Source organism: Molothrus aeneus, chromosome 1, assembly GCF_037042795.1.
Source record: "Molothrus aeneus isolate 106 chromosome 1, BPBGC_Maene_1.0, whole genome shotgun sequence".
Classification (NCBI taxonomy): domain Eukaryota; kingdom Metazoa; phylum Chordata; class Aves; order Passeriformes; family Icteridae; genus Molothrus; species Molothrus aeneus.
Window position 1 is genome coordinate 118,466,287 of NC_089646.1, and position 22,471 is coordinate 118,488,757.

At 35.5% G+C, this 22,471-nt stretch overlaps 1 protein-coding gene across 2 annotated transcripts; it reads right to left on the minus strand.

Annotated features, from left to right (window-relative positions):
- Positions 1 to 282: 282 nt before the first annotated feature.
- PPP1R42 (protein phosphatase 1 regulatory subunit 42) lies at positions 283 to 22,104 on the minus strand. Of its 2 annotated transcripts, XM_066547063.1 has the most exons (9): positions 22,001 to 22,104; positions 20,012 to 20,222; positions 18,623 to 18,789; positions 18,048 to 18,186; positions 15,291 to 15,407; positions 10,145 to 10,262; positions 8,749 to 8,877; positions 7,412 to 7,569; positions 283 to 539 (listed from the first exon to the last, which is right to left on the minus strand). In XM_066547063.1, the coding sequence occupies exons 2-9, from the start codon at positions 20,138 to 20,140 to the stop codon at positions 507 to 509; spliced, it is 990 nt and encodes a 329-aa protein (XP_066403160.1). In that variant the 5' UTR covers positions 20,141 to 20,222; positions 22,001 to 22,104; the 3' UTR covers positions 283 to 506. The 2 variants fall into 2 exon arrangements, 1 of the variants encoding a protein (XP_066403160.1); XR_010783379.1 differs by lacking the exons at positions 283 to 539; positions 10,145 to 10,262 and having other exon boundaries at positions 7,474 to 7,569.
- Positions 22,105 to 22,471: the final 367 nt, after the last annotated feature.

Consider the following 22,471-nt stretch of genomic DNA (forward strand, 5'->3'; position numbering starts at 1 on the left):
GTAGATGTGTGGTTTGGTGTTCACCACACCATGGTTTAATGGTGAATATGGCAGTTTTAGGTTTACAGTTGGACTGCATGATCCTAGAGGTCTTTTTCAACCTTAAAGACTCCATGACTCTGCTGTGAACACGTCTCTGCACAACTGCTGAGTGCCATGTAGGGAAAGAAGCATCTGCTAGGCACTGGCTAAAACCAGTTCATTTCTTCAGGCAGCTTAAGAATTAGGCAACCAGCTTAACCTAGCATGTGCTGATGTTTTTACATGCTTTTGAGACAAAGCGTTGCTTCTAAATTTTTATTATTTTTCCCAATGTTCTTAGAAAGCAGTGTTAAGTTCAGCATACTTCATTTTGTCTGGGTTTGAGATTAAAAAGACACAGGCAACATATCCAAAGGGACACCAGTACCTTTCTTTGTAAGCTTTGAGGGAGAAAAAGGAAAAAGAAAATCAATAATGGCCAAATCTTCACATCCTGTAACTTCTGGCTTTTAAAATTCAAACAATTATGTTGTTGTTGCTTCAGATTCCTCCTCAACCTACATCAGAGAGATCAGAGGAGACAGGTGAGATCTTCATGTCACAGCCCCATGAAAGCACCTATTGCTCCTGTTGTCATTAACACTTCCTGGGAGCACTCGACATTTCTATAAAAATGATAAGCAATGTTATCAAATGCTGCTGATTAGAAAAAAAGATCTTTAACTGTTGCAAGATTATTGGCTGCTGCAGTGAAAGCCCTTTTGTTTTTCTTCCCAATGCCAAACCTGAAACCAGAATATTCTGAATTGACAGAATCTGTCTATTTGGGGTATTGTACATCCCTTTATTACAAAAATGACTTTTTCCATGGACGGTATGAGATGGTATTAACGTTTTTTTCTACATAAATGTGTATCAAATACTTTAATTTTCAAGTCCTATAAGAAAAAAAACTTATTAATAATCAAAGCAATTTCTCATATAAATGAAATCAGATAAGAGTCAGTCTTTTATTCCCAAATATTTTCCTACAAACTAAGTGTAACTGATTATACTCAACTTTACTGGATGTGTAATCAGTGGTTACTATGGCAGTCTAACATATTAACTCTCCAAGAAAGGAAGAGCTTATTGATTAAAAACTCTTTTTGATTTAAAGTATTAGTCTATTACATGGATCATTTCACAGCTGGCTTGAATTTATCTTGGTTTTGATGCAGCAATTAATTCTGCTCAGAATTAAGAGAACAGAAAGATGTAGTCAGTCATTTCTGTAGTGTCTGGTTACAGTGTAGTTTGATTGAAGAGGTAAGGCTTAAATACAACTCTTTTAGCAGTGAATTCCTAGAATTCTTCAAGGCCAAGTGACTTAAAATAACAAAAAAATTCACTGGGGTTTTTTTCCTAGCAAAGTAAAAAGTATTGTTTCCAGTTACAATATATAGCATTTATAATTTTGTGACTGTAAATAATCAGGTTCACATAATTAATCATTTTGCCTCAGAGCTCTGTTAGTCAGGATAGCTACTTTGCACACCACACTGAGATAAAAAATAATAAAAACAGGGAAGAGAGCCTTTCAGTTGCACTTAACTTTTACCAGTTACACTCTGAATACAATCACATAACTATCCCATATTAATAGATCATGTCTGAATCCTCATCCTGAAAAATCAATGGGCACATCTTGAACACTGACAGCTTTCTGGCTATTTTTTCCCCTGTCTATCTGAGGACCTTTGAACTGTATGGTTTTAAAGCTCTATCACAGGCAGTGCTGTGTACTGCTTTATACCTGCATATAGAAACAAATAATACAGCATTAGAAAAAAATAGGATTTTTTCATTGGTTATGGGGTGAAAGTTCAAATATGAGCTTTAGATCAGTAACTCAAACACTGTGTGTTTACATATATTCTGATTATGGTAATAGCATTATCAAGGGAAGGTATTTGGGCAGTGATGTCTATATTTTTTTCTTTTGGTACTTCTAACACAGTGACACACTAACAGTACTGTGGAAGCTCTAAAAGCATCGGAATCTTTACTGGTAAGGCCTGGTCTCACACCCCTTAGGTCCTAGTTTCTGGTGGGGGGAAATTCTACCAACACTAGATGATGACCGATTTAGGAACCACTAAGGTAAATCTGACATATCCAAGTCTTTGCAATGGGATGGGATGCATCCCAAGGTGTTGGAAGTGAACTTGAGGAGGTATGGCTGCTATGAAGGAATTAGTGGTTGCAGTGCTATCCTCCAAAATGTAGCAGCTCATCTTGCTAGATGAGGGCACAGTGACTGTGTTTTCACCTCAGCTTTGTTAAAGCAGCTGCTTTCAACTTTTCGGAGAGGGGAGTGTGCCTACATAATGTGTGACAGGGTACAGGAAGGCAAATATTGAAAGAGTGTTTATATTATTGCACTAAATTAGATTATTGGAACTGACTTCAACAGAATTATACTGAAATGACAGAATTTATTTATGTATTCCTATTCAAGCAGCAGTCTTTATTTAAACCTCAAATTACTTTTTCCAACTCCCATGCAGTTATGTATTTTAAGAACCTAAAAACACAGCATTACTTCTTTAACAATTTTCTAATTAGATTCATATTTTTGTTATTAAAGTGATATTTATAATTTTGTCAGTTGCACAATAAAAAATGTGCAATGCTAATACAGCAGACCAAAAATGTTATGAAGTTTTGAGGTTTTATCTCAACAGTACTGACAACAAAGATTTAAGGATGGGGAAAAACTAAATACTGCATACTGAATGTTTCATTTATCTAGTAACTATTAGGGTGAGCATGTAGACCTGAAAAATAGATAGGCAAAGATCTGAGTTTGCTTTTTGTTTATCATCCTAAAACAGTATTTAATTCCTGATACAGTCTTGATGGACCCAGTTACAAGACACAACTCACACTAACATCACTAAGTAGTCCCCTCTCATTCTGAATTCTGTTTAAAATGTTACTGACTTATGGTTAGACTCAGTGATCTTCCAACCTACAGCATTCTAAATATTCATGTATTTTATGCAGAAGGCTTCAGACAGTCTGGGTTTCAATGTTCTTGAGAGCCTCTGACAGCCTGCAGCCCCAGATGTGCCCTGTAAGTTGCTGACAGGTCACATGTGCCATTTGGTCTTCTAAACATCCAGGAAACAGCCCCTATCTCCTGGCAAAGGGAGCAGACTATTGCAAGCAAATGTGCTGCTGCCAGATTGCCCTGCAAGATCGTGTCTATGCTCTATCTGGTCAGCCAGACACGTAGGAGTATGCACAGTCTAGCTGGCAATCTGCTCACCAGCAAATGTCTGCTTTGAAAGAATGTACTCTTCTCAAGGGCACAGGGGGTCTGTGCACGTGTTCTGCCAGCAGAGTTTAGATCCTTACTCCTCCTTAGCTTTGGGCACAGGCACAGCACAGAGGACTGGAGTGGGGCACAGGAAAAAGGGATGCCTTTTATCACTGCCTTTAGGAAACTGGATGACATGGCAGTGCTAAGTACTACAATTTTAGCATATAGTAGACCTACTTTTTCTTGTTTTTTTTTTTAAATTATCACTATTGGAAGTAGTTTAGACAGAAGACAATGCCATTGTTTGTGTCTTGTATGTTTGTGATGGCAGTTATATTTTTGCTTCTGAACAGAGTATGAATGATCATGGGGAGAATCATCCAGCACCATATTCAGCAAGGATGTAAATATGGATACCAAAAATACCACTAGGCTGCAGATTACCATATTATTAATTATGTCTCTGCAAAAGTATTTACACTCACTTTTACAGGTAGTGCATATTCTCCACAAAAAAAAAAAAAAAAAAAAAAAGGAAAAAAAAGAGGGAACCAACCACTAAAACTGGCTGAATTGCCTGCTGAGACTTTACATGGGCCACAGTAACCAGAAACTTCTAATACCTGACCTTCATTCAAATGGCTCTGCTTCAGCAATCCTATTTAATTTCAGAACTTCACTTAATCTCTTTATCCTTACACTTTATCTAGCATTGTGGTGACTCCTTTCACATCCTATGTCATGGCTGAATAATTCAACAGCAAGTAAATTCCTTACATTTCTCTTCCACAGCCCTCAGCACTAAATGCTGATTGGTACTTTGTAGACCTCACTAAGAAGATGTTTACATTTTTCCTTCAACACCATCACCAAGGAAGGGCAGTGGGAGGGCTGCTGGAAAAGGCACTCCCTGTCTGTTCCAAGGATGCTCTCAGTGCTGGCCAAGTGCTGCAGCTGGTATCTCTAAGTACTTAATGCACCTAATTCTGAATACATTTGGAGTGCTTGTAAGCTCTTTGCTGCTAAAACCAACTCGAGGGTGCACAGATAAAACTACCCTAGTTTATATCTTAAATCTGTATTTCTCTTTCTCCTGCAGCTAAGACTGAGGATATTTTTTTATTTTTGAATTTTCAGATGTTTGCTGAAATTGATATTCAGTAAGCAAACAAGAATTAGGTCGTCCAGAGGTAACGTATTTCCCCACCTCCCTCTCAAATAAGAGAGCTCCATTCTGTAATGCAAAGTGTATGATTGCAAAGCTTATGTTTTGGGTATGCATCATTATAGTATTGGTATCATTTCACCCCAAAAACCTGTCATATAATAGGCTGTAATAATTCTATTTATTATAATGTTAGTTAGATTCATATAAACTAAAGCCCAGTATACATGCAGAACATGCACATTCCTACCTGTTATCAAATATACATTATCCCGTGTAGATTTCAGACCATACACATCACTGCAACTCAGGGCATTGATAAATATTTAATTAATTAAATACAATGTTCATAGAAGCATCTGTCTAAAAAGAGGGAGAACTAACACTGTTCACTGCAAGTTCCTTCCTTTTGGACTACAACTTGAAATATCCATGATGTGCATGGTAGCAGCAGAGTGGCTTATGATTAGTTACCACAATCCAGCATATTTATTACATGCTGACTGTATAATTTAAAGATATTTCCACATTGCTAATCCTATAACATACAATGGAGGGACAAAAGGTGACTTTCCCACCACATTCTGAATTGCTGCAAATACCTACCACAATATTTAATTCTATGACTAAGGCAATGTGGGCAGAAATTGCTGGTTACAGATTAAGTTTACAACATCAAAATTTCAACAACTTCTCTACTCAGGGAACATTAATAATGTTGTATCCCATTGGAAGGTATTAGGTATCTTTAAAATGGTTAAGTGATTTGGTTTCTTTTAATTACTTCCTGCCAATATCCATAATTTTCTCTGAATGTCCAAAACTAACTTAAAATTCAATACAAAATTGCTATTGTTTTCATATCATCAAAAAGGAAAGATTAATGACATATTTTAGTAATCTAGTAATAAGTGGCTTTTTTCATTGTTCAAGCTACATTAAATCCTCAGTGGATCTTAGATGTACATTAGAAAGGTATTTAATGCCTATTTTTCAGTTGCCAAGGTCAAACATCACCTAGTATGTATAGGGAAAGAGGAAACATCTGTTGGAATAATTTATTTGACTAACACAGAGGTTAGGATTAAAACCCAGTAATTTCTTTGGTCCGATACTGAATTTCAATTAAACAATACAGGTATTTGTTCAGTTTGAAAAAAACTCCTTCCTTTACTTGTGAGCACATTCTTGTATATCCCTAATTAGTGGATCTGGCAAGGGAATACTATGATTTATCATTTTTTCGTATCTGCATAAGCTCTGAGAATGAATATTTCTATTTTTTGAGGTTTTGGGGTTTTTTTCCCAATATATGTTCTAAAGAATTGACAAAACTTTAAAACTTTGGTTTCTATGGAATTCCTCTACTAACAAGATTAGAATACATCTCAGGATCAGTGATTGCATGTGAAATTGTAAGGTACAGCAACCTTCAGCATCTAAGATAAAAGTCCCATTTTGAAGTTTTTAGAAAATACTAAATGCATGTCATCTGACTGCAGTTTCTTCTAACCCTTCTGTGAAATCAGGCTAAAATCTTCTAGATTACCAGTAAAAAAAAATCACTTAAATTGTTTAATTTACAAATGTAAATTAATAAAAATATAGACATTTTATTTCAATCAAGTATGGAAGGTGCTCTCTTTGCCTTTCTAGAGTCAAAAGGGATTTCAACAGAGCTGTGATTGTATTAATACTGAGAAAATATTTTCTAAGCAAAGAAGCTCAACAATTGGACAGCTTTTTACCGTTGTAAAGCAGAGTCAGAATGCTTTGTCTCAAAGAGAATAGAAGAAGGTCTTACAGGAGAAAAGATATTGTACACACATGTTCCATTCTTTTTTAGGGCTAAAGGGAATGGTAAATGCAAAGCACAGTTTTGCTCAGCCTGGCCAAAAAGACAGGATACTAATAGAGATGACATGCAAGCTGACAGAACACTGAGCATGCGGACAAACCCATCTTACAATTAAAAAATCCCAACATTTATATGGCATGAGTATTAGCCTGTATCCCTCCAAATTTCAGAAGCCTGTACTATTCACTGGAAAATAATAGTGTATAACTATAGTAGTACTAAAAATATTACTTTTTATAATAATGAGTACATTGTTCCTGCAGTTCTTGTTTTTAACTGCTCCACTGCTTTGTGCTTTCTGAGAAAGAAAAAAAGTTTAATAACAGGTACATATTTGACAAATTCAATTTCTCCTTTAGACCGGAATATATCCATTGCCTGTGATGAACAAAAATTATTATTTGAAAGAGAGGAGCTTTGTGATTTGCAATTCTTCTTCCCTTCTCAACAGAAAGGCAGCTATTTTTAATCAGAACAAATAATCAGAATAAACAAAACTCTAGAATGGAAAGCGGCAAGGTGTCAAAAATAAAGTAGCATTAAATGTTGCTCAGTTAAATTGTCAGACATACTAATAAATTCTAACTTGAATGCAAAATAGAATACTGTATTTACTAATTTAATTACAAAAAAAAATGCCCATGTCAGTTGCATGCATTTATTTATTTTATCAACAGCATTGTATAAATGATGTGGGTTTTTTGTTGGCTAGTTCAGGTGAACTAGCTACAGGTGAAACTGGAGCATGGCTGTTAGAAGTAAGCTGTAATGATGAAAGCTGATTGTTTCTCCTTCTCCAGATAATTCTATCCACAGCATCACCCTTCACCAATGGTCCTCACACCTCAACTTACTTCTGAGAATTAACTTCAACATTATTTTATCCTTGTGGAAAATGATTACAATTAAATGCATATGACAGAAACTAGTAACCTTAAAGTTACTGCTATTAGCTAGTCCACTGCTTTGTAACCAGAAACTGAAATCTATTATCCTGTCTTTCAAAGAAATAAAGACAATAAATATAACATGGTTTAAAAAATTATTTTAGACAAGCAATAACCAACATAACTAAAAGGATCTTGTTTTAGAAACACACCTGAGTTTTCATCTGACTTCTTTCACGGATTCTTGGCAGAGGTTTTCTTTCACCTTTCTGCTTGTGAGCCAAATCTAAAAAATCTGGTTTTTCTTTTTTTTCTTTCACAGAGCAACTGGGGTGAAGAGGAATTGTGAAATTAGGTGCTTCAAAGTCAGCTGCAGAAAACAAACCAAAAAAAAAGGGTTAATTCAATATCCCAAGTCAAACCATATATATTCAGTGTAATTGATCACAGGTTCCAATATATCTCATTATAGAAAACAATGTCATGAACCTTAAGGTATAATACCTCAAATTTGAAAACTGAGAACAGAAAACTTTGAATGGAGTTATAGAAGGTGCTGAAAACACTGATGAAGGTGAATATTAAAACAGGTATTCCCATTCAGGTAGAGTTAATTGAAAGGGAGTAAACTCAATTACATAGCACCTCCTTATATCAGCAGTTATTCAGAAGACCATTTCAGAATCATTGCCTTTTACATATGGCTTCCAAACAATGAGCAGACTCCAACTATTTTAGGGCTGGTGCTGGCATGCAGAGCATCAGCCTTCATCTCTCAAAAATAACATATTAATTTATTTTCTGAAAGCAACAGTGTAAATGCCCCCAATTTTATTTTATACATGTGGTAATTCAAACCATTTTGAATAATTTCAAGTCAAATGTCTGTATCCAAGTCCTGCAAGACAGCAAGACATGCTGTTAAGTCATTTATGTTTTAACCTGCAGCCAACTCTGTAACAACCACCACCTTCCCACCATTTTTAAAAAACCTCAAAGTTTATTTCAGGTTTTGCTTGAGTTTCAAAACTAATTTGTTTTCCTACTTGAAGAACAGGTTGCCTTTAAACCTCAAAAAGGGTTTAAGGCTATTTTACCTCCCAGCCATTTTTTTTTTCCCAGTTAAAAACTTGGACTTCTGCTAGACATGTATCTTGCAAAGGCCTTTAAAGGACTGACAATATACAGAAATCAAATAAGTATAAGCAAATAGATTTTAAAAGTCTGATATATTTTACGCATATTTATTCTAGAATGCCCAACATTTTTAAAATATGAATGTAAATGTGAATATTTACACAATCAAAATGCACTAGCTACCCCTTTCCATAATTCTGGATGATTGGTTTGTGAGGGGAAAAAAACTATATATGAACTAGTGCTAAAATTAAATTTTATATTTAAAAATCTCCATTTCTACTCAAGTCTTTTGGACTCATCACTGGTACAAGTGTCTTATAAACAATTCTTAGTATATTTATTTTTAGCTGTAATTTTATGATTTCTGTAAGTTTTAAATAAGCATGAAGTAATTGATTAGTTTGCTTACAAAATTCTACATTGGCTGCCTGTTCATCAGTCTTTCTTTCATTGCTTTTTTTTCTGGCAGCTCTGGAGGCTTTCCAATTCATTAAGAAACGTCTTTCCATTTCTTGAATTTCTTTCCCATCCAGGGATTCTGCAAAAGAGAACATTTTCTGTGATACAAAGTGAACTAAAGGACTATACAAACTTATAGGTAATGTGTATTGGCTCTATATTAATTCTCTTCAAGTCTTTTTTCCTTTTTCTAGTATTTTGGTAAAGAAAAGAATACCCAATAAAGACTGATATTCATATTCAAGCTGCAAGAGAGAGTTAACATGTCTTAATTACAAAAAAAAAGAATCTACAGTTTTTATAAATTTAAGGGAAATATACATATTTCACATTTGGTTACATGCAAGACTTTCTATAATGTTCCACAGAAAAGTTATGCTCCTACACAGGGTTTAGATAGAAGCAGAAATCCAGGTGGAGAGGGAAACTGCATGTCTCAGCAATTAAGGAATTCTACTGATCATGGAGACACAGTCACACAGATTTGCCTCTCTAAGGTTAACTTTACTCACTTAAGTGCCATAAACCTTATGGTCTATGATTCATTTGTTGCATCTGCATGTTTGAGTCAGCCCAAATGAAATATCTCATGTGCCCACAAATTTAGGTTGCATTAGAACAATAGTCCTAAGGCACTATTATTTTCATTGTACAGATAGGCTTTTTCTTTTTCTAAATGGCCAATATTTTGTGCTCTGAGAAAAACCAAGTTCTGTAATTATAACTTTAAAAATAATTGCCACATTTATCCAAAAAAAGGAAAAAATTAGCAGATTTTTTTTACTTATTTTTACAGTCTAAATATTTAGATATAGAGGAATCAGTTTCTTCCTTTCATGCTAAAATTTTATGCAAAATAATAATAAAAACTGCACCATAAGTGTTAAGATTAACAAATACACTCTCAACATAAGTGTGAACTGCTTATAAGTTTAAGGATGAATGTTATGACAAATTCAAACACAGTAAGGTGGGATCTGCACAACTGGCACTGTACAACAAAACTGCTTTAGCAACTACTACAAATTGATACAAAATGATCTTTGAAAATCAGTTTCACATCTGGAATATGAACACAAAAAAATGTCTTGTAACAATCTCACCAATCATCTATTATAAAACAAATTATTACTATGACTAATACCAAAAGCTAAGCAAGATAGCTTGTGAAGCTGATTACATAAGCCATTTTAGCTTTCTACATAAATTAAAAGTTCATGATTTGACATAAATATCTATAGCAGTAACTGTGTTTACATGCAGAGTGCTACTCAAGAACAATTAATTTTTCAGTTGTTTCCCAAAAGATTGGGGGTTATGGGTGGGCTATTGATTGAATTTTTTACCTAAAGTCGGTGACTGTACTATAATCCTATCCTTGTACTTTGGTTTTTGGCAGATGGGGTTTCCTGTAAGATCTATTCTGCGTAGCTTTGTCCATTTTTTTAATACACCCTCCAAATCCTGCAATTGGAACAACAACAGAACATTGTGATTATGTTTCCCCCTCCAGAGTAAAATTCAACAGTAATGTGATTTGTTCAGCCAGGCCCAAATCCTGCACACAGAAATAACTTCAATGAGACTATTCACATGTATTATGCACATTAAGAATGTGCATTTTCAAACAGAGTGGTTCACAGCATCCCCTGAATATATCAAAATTGCACAGAAGAAACAGTGATGTTGGAAGATGCTGCATTTTTAGGGATACAGTAATGCCAGCTATGGAAAATTACCACTTCAATCTCACTGATAAGCATCCAAGGCCTAGGAACTAGCAATGAAAAAATTTGTATTATACACAATGTCTGTTAGTGCATCCCCAAGGTCTTACAGAGCCCTTAAGAGTATCATTGTGTGGAAGAATAAATACCTTATACAGATAAAGTACAGACTAAAAAAAAAGCTAAAAATCATGCAATCCACAGTGGACTGCCTCTCTCTTTTTATATTATGTAGAACGGTATTTTACAGGAGAAACAGTAATCCCCCCCTACCTAACTGTGGGTGGTCAGTTACAGTATTGGCCTACAAAGTGAAATTAGTGAAATATACCTTTCTCCATCTCTGTTTCTGTCTGCTTACCCAGGGGCAGTATGACCTAGATGAAACTACTCTGTCTTTCAAATACAATAAATCCAAGTTGAAAACATGCAAACTTTGTCAGATTGCTCCTTTCTACTAGACACCTTACTTTCTGAAATACTTTCTTTCCAAAATTTCATTTAACTTTCACTCTTGACAGGTTTTCCTTGTATGTGTGAAAAGCTGAAGGAGGGATCCAAGACAATAGGTATAAATAGGAGAGAGGATTTATGTTCTAATGTTGTAATAATTTGGAAAATTCTACTGATCATGCTGTGATGGATTCTAAACCACAGAGGGTGTAAAACTTTGTAGCTTGCTGCCAACAAAGAAGTCTCTAGCAATGTAGATTTCTCTTAGCTCCTTCAAATCTAGAAATTTGGTTGGGTAGCACAAGCAGGGAGAATTCTGCTTTTGCTGGCTCATCTCCCGTAGTAGAAAATCCTCTTGGAAATATTCTATCAGTTATATAATACATGTTTAGAAAAATCATGTGGAAGACAAAGTGGCAGCACAGCCTCGTACCTCCAAACCATATAATTTTTGGTCTATCTATGATGATGGTGATATCATCTATTGTTATTCAGTGATACAAATGTATTTTTCTAAAACTAGAGAGCAAAAGTCTGGTTCTGTGAGGATCAAGACTGATAAAAGAAGAAACTCTGAGGACTGGTCCACATGAAGAAATGTTAATAATTCTTGTAATGTTATTCAGCAAAGCTTAATCAGTATGTATCAGGATAGCAACATGATAACCCCCACAGTTTAGGTGCTAACACTTAATCACAAACATAATTTAGGGGCAAAATATTTTAGGCTAGACTTACTAAAAAAAAAAAAAATCATTTAGCAAGTATATTTATTTATCCTTACCTAAGCATTCAGATACTATCATTGAAGTCTATAAGGTGTTCTAGATTTCATTAGAAAGAATTTTCCCAAGTAATAGTTTTGCAACACAAAGTTGGCTATGACTGAAACAAAATGTATACAGTTTAGCTTTGATGAATGTATACAGAGTCCTGTAGATTTTTGTTAGCTGTTACTTACTTGATAAATGACCCTGAACATGCTTACTCCAGTGTATGTTTATCTAAGAGCACACTAATCCTGTGCTGAAATATGATTACCCTTTCGATACGCTCTAGTTGTTCATTGCCTTCCTGTCTCTAATAAAGTGCTTTCACTTCCCAGCCTTTCAATAAGCTGTACTAAAGGGACCAGACACTCTTGTGGGCAGGCTCCGTTTGATAAATGATCATGTCATGCTATCACTTTGAGGTCTGCTGCAAAATACTGATGAGCAAATTATATTCCATTGGGGAGGGTGGGAGGGGGAAGGGCAAGTGCCTGAGTAGGCAGCTGTAGTGCTGGCAATAACTTTCTTACCAATTAACAGTGGCCATTTAAGAATTGGTATTTGACCAGTATGCTCCAGTTTTTATTGGAAACGTCTAATCCAACTGCCCCAGCCACATCTACAGACAGCCATTTGTCACCAGTTTGATTACCTGTCATAATCTATTTGAGAAAATCTATAATTTTTCTCTTGTTCCTGACTCAATTCTAAAGTGAATGAATTCATCTTTTGTGATATCTCTTGTCATAATCAATACTGGGCAGAGGTTGAATAAATTAAAGAGTTGGGAAATACAGATTTTTTCCAGGAATTTCTAGCTATATTTTTCTCTATCTATCCAAAGACTTACACAACTCATAATATTTCCAAAACTAATGAACTTAAGAAATAAATTATATTCTGGCTTTCTGTAAAAAGGAATAGTTGTGGGGTTTTTTTTAATATACATAGTGTTTTAAAAAATTTCCTTAATTCTAACCCAAGTACACTGCAGTCTAGAAGACCTTGTGATCCTGACTAAAGCAAACCAGAACCTCAATACAATAAATAAATGAAGTAGCGAGCAATAGAAAACAAATAAAAGCCACTTCTATTAAAATCAATTATATTTTGGATAACTGACCTGAGACTTTTTGCATGTGGTAGCTAGTCATAGTTATTTTGCATTAATTCAGAAAAATTACTTGATTTTTATCTGTCTACTGTTCAGACTGAATTATAGAAACCTCAGTCAAGTGAAACAAGGTCATATGCCTTGATGTCTGTTAATTATGCTAACAAAGCCCTGTATTAGCCATGACCTTAAATGCTTGAATTTATTGAATTAATTAGTCTTAATTTTTAACTATGCTGAAATCGAAGTGGCATAGGTAAGAAATCAAAGGAATATGGGTTTTCATAATAAAGTGAAAAACCTGAAATTTTAAAATCTAAAATAATTCTACTAAGTACACAAAAGTGAGAAAAGTCTACATAAGATTGTATTTCATGATTTCTTATGCCCTTCCTATCTTCCTCTTTCTCAAAGATTCCATGTTATCCCTGCAGTTCACCAGACCTGCTCAGACACAGGTAGCTCCCCTACAGCTTCTCTTCCCACCAGGTGAAGCACAGCTGGGTACAGAGCTCTCTGACACTTCCCTGTCATGTGGCACTGCCACGATCTCTGATCAATGCCAGACATTCCTGGGGAAGTTCTTGATGGCAGTGATGGCAAAGCAAGAAAGGGAAAGCAGAGGATATAGTGCTTTTGGCATGAAAAAGAGGTATACATCAGAGTTTTGATAACAGAGGGGCAAGAGGGAGGAGAAGGGAGGCAGCTCGTGTGGGAATGAAGGAGCCTTTGCTGCATGTAACAAGTTCAGCCAGCAGAACCAATTAAGTGTATAAAACTGTATACCCCTAAAGTCCTTGCAGCTTTCACAGCTGTAGAATAATGTATGCTGTGAAATCATGAAATTCAGGGATGCAAAAAATATTGAAATATACTCAAAACTTCCCTCAGCTATTTCTTTGAACAGTCAGTAGCTGTATAAGATTGTTCTCCTGCTAGATGTCCACTGTGAGCTAAAGCCTTACACAGAGTTAAAACTGACTTTTTAAAAAATACTTTTCATGGCTTACTGCTTTTTTGAACAGTTTGGTTTTTATTTATTTAAGAATTTATATTAGTGATAAGTAGAGACTACCAAAATGCAAGCCCTTAAAACTCAGTAATTGTAGCTGGAAAGCTGAATATCCACCTGCATTACAATGTATGTTAAACACATTTGATATGTTCATTAATTTTACATATCTGCAAAGATATGAATAGAAACACTTTCCCTGTTCCATATATTTCAAAACTTGGAGATTGTTTAGAAAACGCACAGAACAGTCACTGTCAAAATATACTGGAGCTTAGTACAAGTGTAAGGGATAGCAAACTCAAATGCTAATAGTAAAATTTTTCAACAGTTTAGAAATCTTCAGGTCTAACTGGTTTGGGTAAATGTAATTCTGGTTTTCCTGATGATTAAATAATGAAATTTAATAAAGAATAAATAACATATACACAGTGACTGGATAATGCAGTCATTTTGTCCTCTCCCTATTCTGTTTCAGAGGATAGTGGTTTTTCCTCTAAGATACTGAAAATGCTGTCTCCAAACTGGCATCCTCATTCTTAAAATTAATTGGCTCTTTGGCTATGACAATTTTCTTTTAAGATCGTCACAACAGAAGTATATTTTATTTATAAGAAAGAAAGAACCAATATAAATTTTTTTGTAATATGTTTTATTCAGAAATTGATTCCTTTAAAAAAGGGAAGATTTGTGGAGATTGCCTATTTAAAAAAAGCTTTTTGCTATTTTGATGTAACCAACATATTCAATGTGAATTTAATTACTCAGGAAAAGCCTACATGAATTGTATTTTGATGTAAATTCAATCACAACTGCCAGCCAGGACTCGAAATACAAAGCATTATTAGTTCTGTAGTAAAAAAGAAGGGCATAATTCAACATTTTTTAATATTATAGTGTAAAAAAATGAAGAGTCCAAATAGAGTAAATTCATCTAGGTAACTGATAGGTTATGCATACAAAATACTGCAATCTCCTCATTAGTTAAGAGAATTGCCAAATTCTCTCAATAATCTGTTAAAAATATGTTGTGTACTCAGATGTAATAAGAATAGTTATTTTAATAATTACTAACCAATGAAAGTTAAGTTTACTAAGGAAATAAAATTATTACACAAACCAGAAAATAAAGAGTTTATTTCAATCAAGACTTTGTCTTGGTGATTTCGGTTGCTATTTAAGCCAATTAATTTCAGTATTAATTAATAAAATTATAAATTTTTACACCCTAGGTAAATGTTTCTCCATTTTTACTCTCAGTAAGATTTTTATATGAGAAAAGAGAGCATGCTTGACAAGCCAGATTTAGTAACTGCAGAAGTAAAATTTCTTTTTACTTATATATTTAGTGATAAGGATGAACGTGGCTAGTTCCTGAACACCCATACTTAAAATAACAAATATTTACTTTAATACCTCCATATGTTTAAGTCGATTGTCGACTGCTTTAAGATAAGAAAGATTTTCCAAAACTGCCAGTTCTTCTAATTCATCAATGTTGTTATTGCTGATATTCAATACAGACAAAGATTTCTGAAGGAAGAAAAGCAGAAAAATAAACATTTTTTTCATGCCATGTGTGGGTTAAGTTGTAAATTATTACAGAAAATTATCTTAAAATATGAACAAACATATGAAGAAGAAACATGCAAACACCACCTCCACACACCATACAGTTTGTTTTATGGTGGTGTCCCATCTTGTCCTAAAATGTAATTTATTTTGGTTTTGAAGTAAAACCAAAGTAAGATTGTTTCTCAATTATTTCAGAAATTTTTAGTAAATCCAGAATTTTTGGGTTTTTTAAAACACGCTCAAATTCTTTACAGAGTTCTGCAAGTGCTACAAACTCAACTTTTGAAGTATGAAACATACATTGAAACTGACTGCATTTTTATAGAATCATGGAATGGTTTGGGTTGGAAGGGACCTTAAAGATCATTTAGTTCCAACCCCCTGCCATGAGCAGGGACACCTTCCCCTGGACCAAGTTGTTCAGAGCTCCACCCAACCTGGCCTTGAACACTTCCAGGGATGGGGCATCCACAACTTCTCTGTGCAATCTGTTCCAGTGCCTCACCACAGTCACAAGCAGAGAATTTCTTCCTAATAGCTGCCTAATCTAAACCTGCCCTTGATCAGCTTCAGGCCATTATCCTGTGTCCTCTCACAACACACCCTTGTAAAAAGTGCCTCTCCAGCTTTCTTATAAGCCCCTTTTAGGTACTGGAATGCTGATATAAGGTGTCCTTGGAACCTTCTCTTCTCTGGGCTGAACAACCCCAACTCCCTCAGCCTGTCTTTATAAGAGAGATGCTCCAGCCCTCTGATCCTCTCTGAGCCCTCTCTGGACTTGCTGCATGGACTTGCAGCACGTCCATGTTCTTCTTATACTGTGGGCCCCAAGACTGCATCTGAACTGCAGAGCTGAAGCCCATATGTGCTACCCACATAGTCTCATTTAAGAGCTGGACTACACTGCTTTTCTCTCGGGCTTGATCCTACAAACCTCTTGGTATCCTTGCCTCTGATCCTTACCCCTTCTCTGGAACACTACTGAGCCACATATTGCACTTTGCCATTTGTAACAGACAGTAGTTACAGAGATCTTTACATTTTAGATAAAAATCTAAATGTGTTTTAGTTGTTTATCCTGGGAAATAATAATGTAGTTTCACATAAAAGGAAAAAGTTTATATGTCTAGAAAATGACAAGGGACTCCTAATCCAATGAGTTTAGAATTATACAAGAAATAAGATTTACCATGATTTGGAAAAATCTCTATTTCAGCAGTTTATACAGTTTATACTTCAAAAATTTGACCAAAACCTACATTGCAGATGGAAATTACCAGTATCATCCTGATAAACACAGTTCATAAATTTAATCTTCTCAGTCAGATTCATGACATTGTCATCATCCAAACATTTGCCTGTGGTACACACAAAGCTATACAGCCTCATGATTTTATCTCTTTTATCTCTGACACCATTAAAAGAGCCAGAAACAGATTAAGAAGTAAAAAGCAATGCCTTAAAAAGGCTCCAAACACTTAGCACTTAAAGGATAAAAGAGAACATTTTTGCATTTAGCCTCCACAAAAGATATTGCGTCATCAAGAATGCAAAGTTGTTTCATAGAAAACAAAAAACAAACCCAAACCAACACATCAAAAGGCCTTAAAAGCCACAAAGAACAAAATCTAGACCAGGCTGCTGAAAAACATGGAAAATTTATTATACATTATTATCCTGGGAAGATTGCCGCTGTAAAACTTCCCTTTACTTTGATAATTTCTCCAATATAGAAGGAACAAAGTACAAATGCTCTCACAGTAATGACTCATCTCTATTAAAGAAAAACAGCAATGCATGTCTTGGATTACATAATCTCAAAACAGGAAAAAAATAGAACTAGGTCAAATATTTATGACATACATGTGAACAAAAGAACTCACTTTTTAGTGAGTTTTCCATCTTCACAAAAAAAGGCTTATCAAGCCCTGACTACACTATGGGAGATACAGCAAGAGGAATTTTTATAGTACAGAACTACATCCATTAGCAAATAAATCCTACTTTTTAACCTTTTCAACTATATGTTTTATGAGCAATTAACATGTTGAAAGACAACTTCAAAGAGATTTCCTGAACTCTTGACATAACACAACATAGAAGAACTGCAGAACTAAAACTGAATGCTTTTGATTGTGTTGTTCTTAATATCCAGGAAGAAAAATCTGTTTGTGCCCTTTTTTTCCATTCCATTTTTCTACAGAAATACAAAAGGCAATAAATAAACAACTATACCAATCAAATCACTGAAATATCAACAAACTAATTCACTACAAATGAAACAGACTAAGAAAACTAAGTGTGAATTCCAACCCTTTTTTAGTTAATTCACATTCTGTTGGTATAGGGCATCCACATACTTCCTTATTTCCTCTCTCTCTTGATTCTCATTTTCATTCTTCATAAAGAAAAAAAGATGAAGTAGACTTTCAGGGACACCTTATAAGAGAATTAGGGTGGGAGTCTCTTGGTAGAATTTCAAATAATGCCACCAGTTGGCAAAGGAGGAAAACACAGAATGATCAACTCATAATAATTTCTCCTAAAAATACTGATCTCCTGATAATTGGCTCATTGTAATTCTCAAGATATACTTACTGCCAGGGAGTTAAGAGATACTGGATCAAACAGAAGCTTTTCACCAGGACGGAGATGTTGACTTTCAATATGTAGCTCCCGCAGTTCTCCTACTTTATCCAAACCCTCTACTACAGTGATATAGTTGCCTCCTAAATACCTACAGAACAGAACACAAAATAGATTTAATATCCTTTGAAAGTAAGAGCAAACACAAGGCTTCAATATATAGAGAAAAATATTTTCCAAGCATTATTGAATAATACTTGGAAATTATGATAGCTAAAGTAAATAACCTAGCACACAAGTAGAATATACACTTAACTGATTCAAGCAGTTTTTTGCAGTTTTATCTACTGCTATTTTTATTAGTATTACTAGACTGAAAAAATAAAATCATTTAAATGCAAATATATGTCAAGATGATATTACTTTTATCACAGAACATCTCATAAAAAACCAATAAGCAATGACTTCTATTTGAAAAGCAAATTTTAAGAGCTGAAAGGACTTTAATGATGCATAATTTTAAAAATTTCTTAAGTGTCATGACTATTCTTTTTACTAGTGAAGTAAATACATTATTTTCAACTTACAGTTTTTCAAGTTTTTTCAGTGGTGAGAGATTTTCTATACTTGAAATACGATTGTTCTGAAGGTAAAGGTGAGTTATGTTTGAAGCAAAGTCCAAGTTCTGGATTTGGTTGATTTGGTTATCGTATAAATACAGAACTCTCAGATTTTTACAAAAAGAGAGGTCACCCTAAAATAAACAATAAAATGCTACTTAACATTCAGTCACTGCCTGCTTCTGGAAGCTATTGATTGTTCTTATATTTAAGTTCTGATGCATAATTTATAAATTTTCACATTTAGTAAACATTTCATAAAACTATTTTTCCTAGAAAACCAGAGTTATTATATATTGTCAGTTATCTACGGATTGAAAGTCAGTTATCTAAAGACTGAAATCTGTCATTACCATTTTGCCCTACAGAACCTACAGAGGACTACAGACATCACCAGCAAATACACCACCATCCAGTGTGACTTCATTCCCTTCCCTGTCTTCATCAGATGGATTTCAGAAAAGCACAATTCTTTGTGTAGTTGTCTCCATTAAACTGCACTGATGTAACTGGAAACCAGTTCTTGGCAAAGAATTATTGGTTTTTACAAAACCTTGCACTTCAATCTGTTTTAATATGTTTCTGAACTCAAGTTTACACTCAAATGTTGAGTTTCTTTGAACATTTTCCTATGAAACAACTAAAAGACCACTCTCCATGAAGGTTTCTGTAAAACTTTGCTGTGGCAGCTGATGAAGCAGACCCCATCAAATGGACTGATCCAATTATTAACTTGCTATGGCTGTGCATAGGAGTGGGCTGAATAAACCTGTTTGTTTGCAGCATCTGTTCACACAGAACAATTTCTTGACTGAAATTACACTTTTAGAGCAGAAATTGAAATTCAACAATGCAGTTGTTCAGGGCTCAGCAGTTTCAAAACTTACTCAGTATCTTGAGGGGATCTGAATTAACTCAGAACTTATTGAAACCTGTATACATTTCCTATTATTAAACTCAGAGGAAGGAGGACTGGGTTAGGTTTGCAGGTTTAGTCTTTGAAAACGAAAAGCTCATGGATTATTTTTTAAATGAGTAAGCCCCAGGGAGCAATTAAAAAAAAAAAACAACTATATTTTTAACCTGGCTAATTTGAAAAAGCCACTACACCAGTCCTAATTTGTTAACCTCACTTGGGTTATTTCCTGTTCCTGAACTCTCCTTTCCTTTCTCAGGCTTCCTCTGAAATTTAAGGAATAAATCACAGATAGACTGAAAGATTATGCTGTGAGTTAACAAATTTGTAAAACTTGGCTTTTCATGTTTATCTCTCCAACAATGAACACCTCATCTTAAGAGTAACTACAAAACATTAGAGTAGCCAGCTTAAAAAGAATAATAAAAAATAAATCTTACAATTGAATCTATATTTTTATCTGATAAATTCAGATGAGTTAATTTTTGCACATACTGTCCAAAATCCTCTTCACTACGGTTCTTGTGACCAGCATTTTTAGCAATTAGGTCCATTGTTAGTCGAACCATAGTTCTGTAATAGGTCAAGCTTCTCTACTGCTTCTTTTAATACTGTATTCCACGTGCTCTTCTAAGGAGTATTAAAGAATGCCTTAAAAACAAAAAGGAAAATGTTATGTTACTTGTATCCCAGATCTTCAACAAAGCTTTCATGTGTACTTCAAATCTGACATAACCTCACCAACACTCTTTTCATTTACAGTGATACTATGTTGCTTATAAAATCCTACCCCTTTACTGCTGATATTTTATCAAGTTTTTGGTGTATTAATAAATATTTAAAACAATTTTTCTATTTGATTTGTTGATTCAGTTCGCTTAAGAATATTATATCCTAGTTTTTTGTCTTTTTCACATAGAAATATGAGCACAATGCTCCACAGCAGGCATAATTCTCATACATAGAAGCTAGTTAATGGAAGCTCATAATCTGATTATAAATTAGAAAATACAGGAGACTCTGTTTCAGGTTTTACAGGTTGTGAGAGGTGGTATTAAACTAGAGAACTCTTTATATATCTGCACAGCATTTTTGTCATGCACACAACTGCATGTTCTGCACAGTCAAAAACTGTGAGTTTTTCCCACTAAGGCATATTATAGAGGCTCTCACAATACCAAATTTTTTTTCCAAACTCCGGCTCATATAAGTGAGCTTATAAATGACAGAATGGGGGAGAGGGAAGAAGGCAAGTGGCTAATATTGAACGGGAGGCATAAACAATCTGGGGATAAAGATACCCTAGTGGATATAACTTAATGACTCAGAATAGAAAGGCCACCTGCTTAGCCAGTGTGAAAACCACCAATCGTTTTAAAAATTTTCAAAGTTTGATAGTAATAAAATGGTTATAAAAATAGTAATACAATTAGAGTAATAATAATTTGGACAATTTGAATTAGGACAATATGAGACAATAGAGACAAAGAGTTACAGACATCCGGGTACCTTTTTCTGGGCAGCATGAGCCCGAAAAAGGACCCCCGTTAACAAAAGATTAGCCCTTAAAAGCAATAAATAGCCTGTTGCATATTCATACACCTCATACATGATGCATAAATTCCATTCAAAGACAGGATTCTGTCTGGTCATCGTCAGCTTCTTCCTCTGAATCCTAACAGCGCCTTCGAGGCGGGAAGAAGTTCATTTCTTCTGATAAGAGGACAATAAATTCTTTTTCTCTGAAAGATTTAGGTGTCCTGTGGCTGTTATTTCGCTGCAAGACCTCTCTTTTAAAAAAGAGTATCCTACATATCATAGTTTCTATTTTAACTTTTTTTTTATACCCCAGAATCATATTTAACACACTACTTAAGAGAATTAATACAGTATAACTTTCTAACACAACACATATAATATTAATTTTAATATTTGTGAAAAGCCAGTCATAAAATATGCATTTTTCACAGTCAGTAAATATACCTTTGTATAGTATGTATTATAGCTTATACACAAAAGCCCTACATTAGTGTATCAGAACAACTGAGGAGACAGCAAAAAGGATCCCAGTGCTAAACCTCGCATAGAGAATCCTCTCTGCCAGCATTACAATTAGGAGAAACTGAAGAAAAGCCAAGATCGAGGCTATGAAGGCAGAAGAAACTTCCTTTCCCAGTAAACAAATCTGAAGCTCAGTAGCTCTCCTTTATCCATACGGGATTTGCTTTTGTCTTTTATTTTTAAAAGTGGGGATGAAGAAGAGCTGAAAGGACATTGTGGGTTGCCTGTTTTTCTACTGTGAGTTTCTTGCTTTTTATTTAAAAAACACTTTTCAGAGGCCCTTCTCAGACGTTTTTCCAAACCCAGCAGAATAAGCGAGGGGCAGCCGGGCAGGTCTCCCCTCCCTCGGTTCCCCAGCTCCTTCCTACCTACAGCCGCACGATTTCACACTGCCCTCCCCGTCCCGCGGCCCCCGCCACCCAGCGCCTCCCAGCACGGCGGGTGGGAAGGCGGCTCTGATGGCGGAATCGGGCCGAGACCCGCTCCAGGCTCCTTCCCGGTAGGAAGCGGCTCCGGCTCCGGCTCCGGCTCCGGCTCCGGCTCCGCTCTCCCCTCAGCTCCCGGCCCGCGCGCGCCACCCGCTCCTGGTTGCCGCGGCAACCGCACGCCAGCGGCCGAGGGGCGAGGCGCTCCTCTACCGGCTGCGGCGTGCGCCCCGCGGACCAATCAGCGCCGAGGAAAGAGGGAGAAGGGGCGGGGCCTTACTGCGCACCCGGCTTGGTGCGGGCCGGCAGCGCTGGCGGCCATGTTGGGGGAGGTGGGGAATGTCCCAGCAAGGGTAATCGGGTCCCGGTCCTGCACGGGGCACCTCAAAAGTTACACCTTGTGCCTGGGAAAAA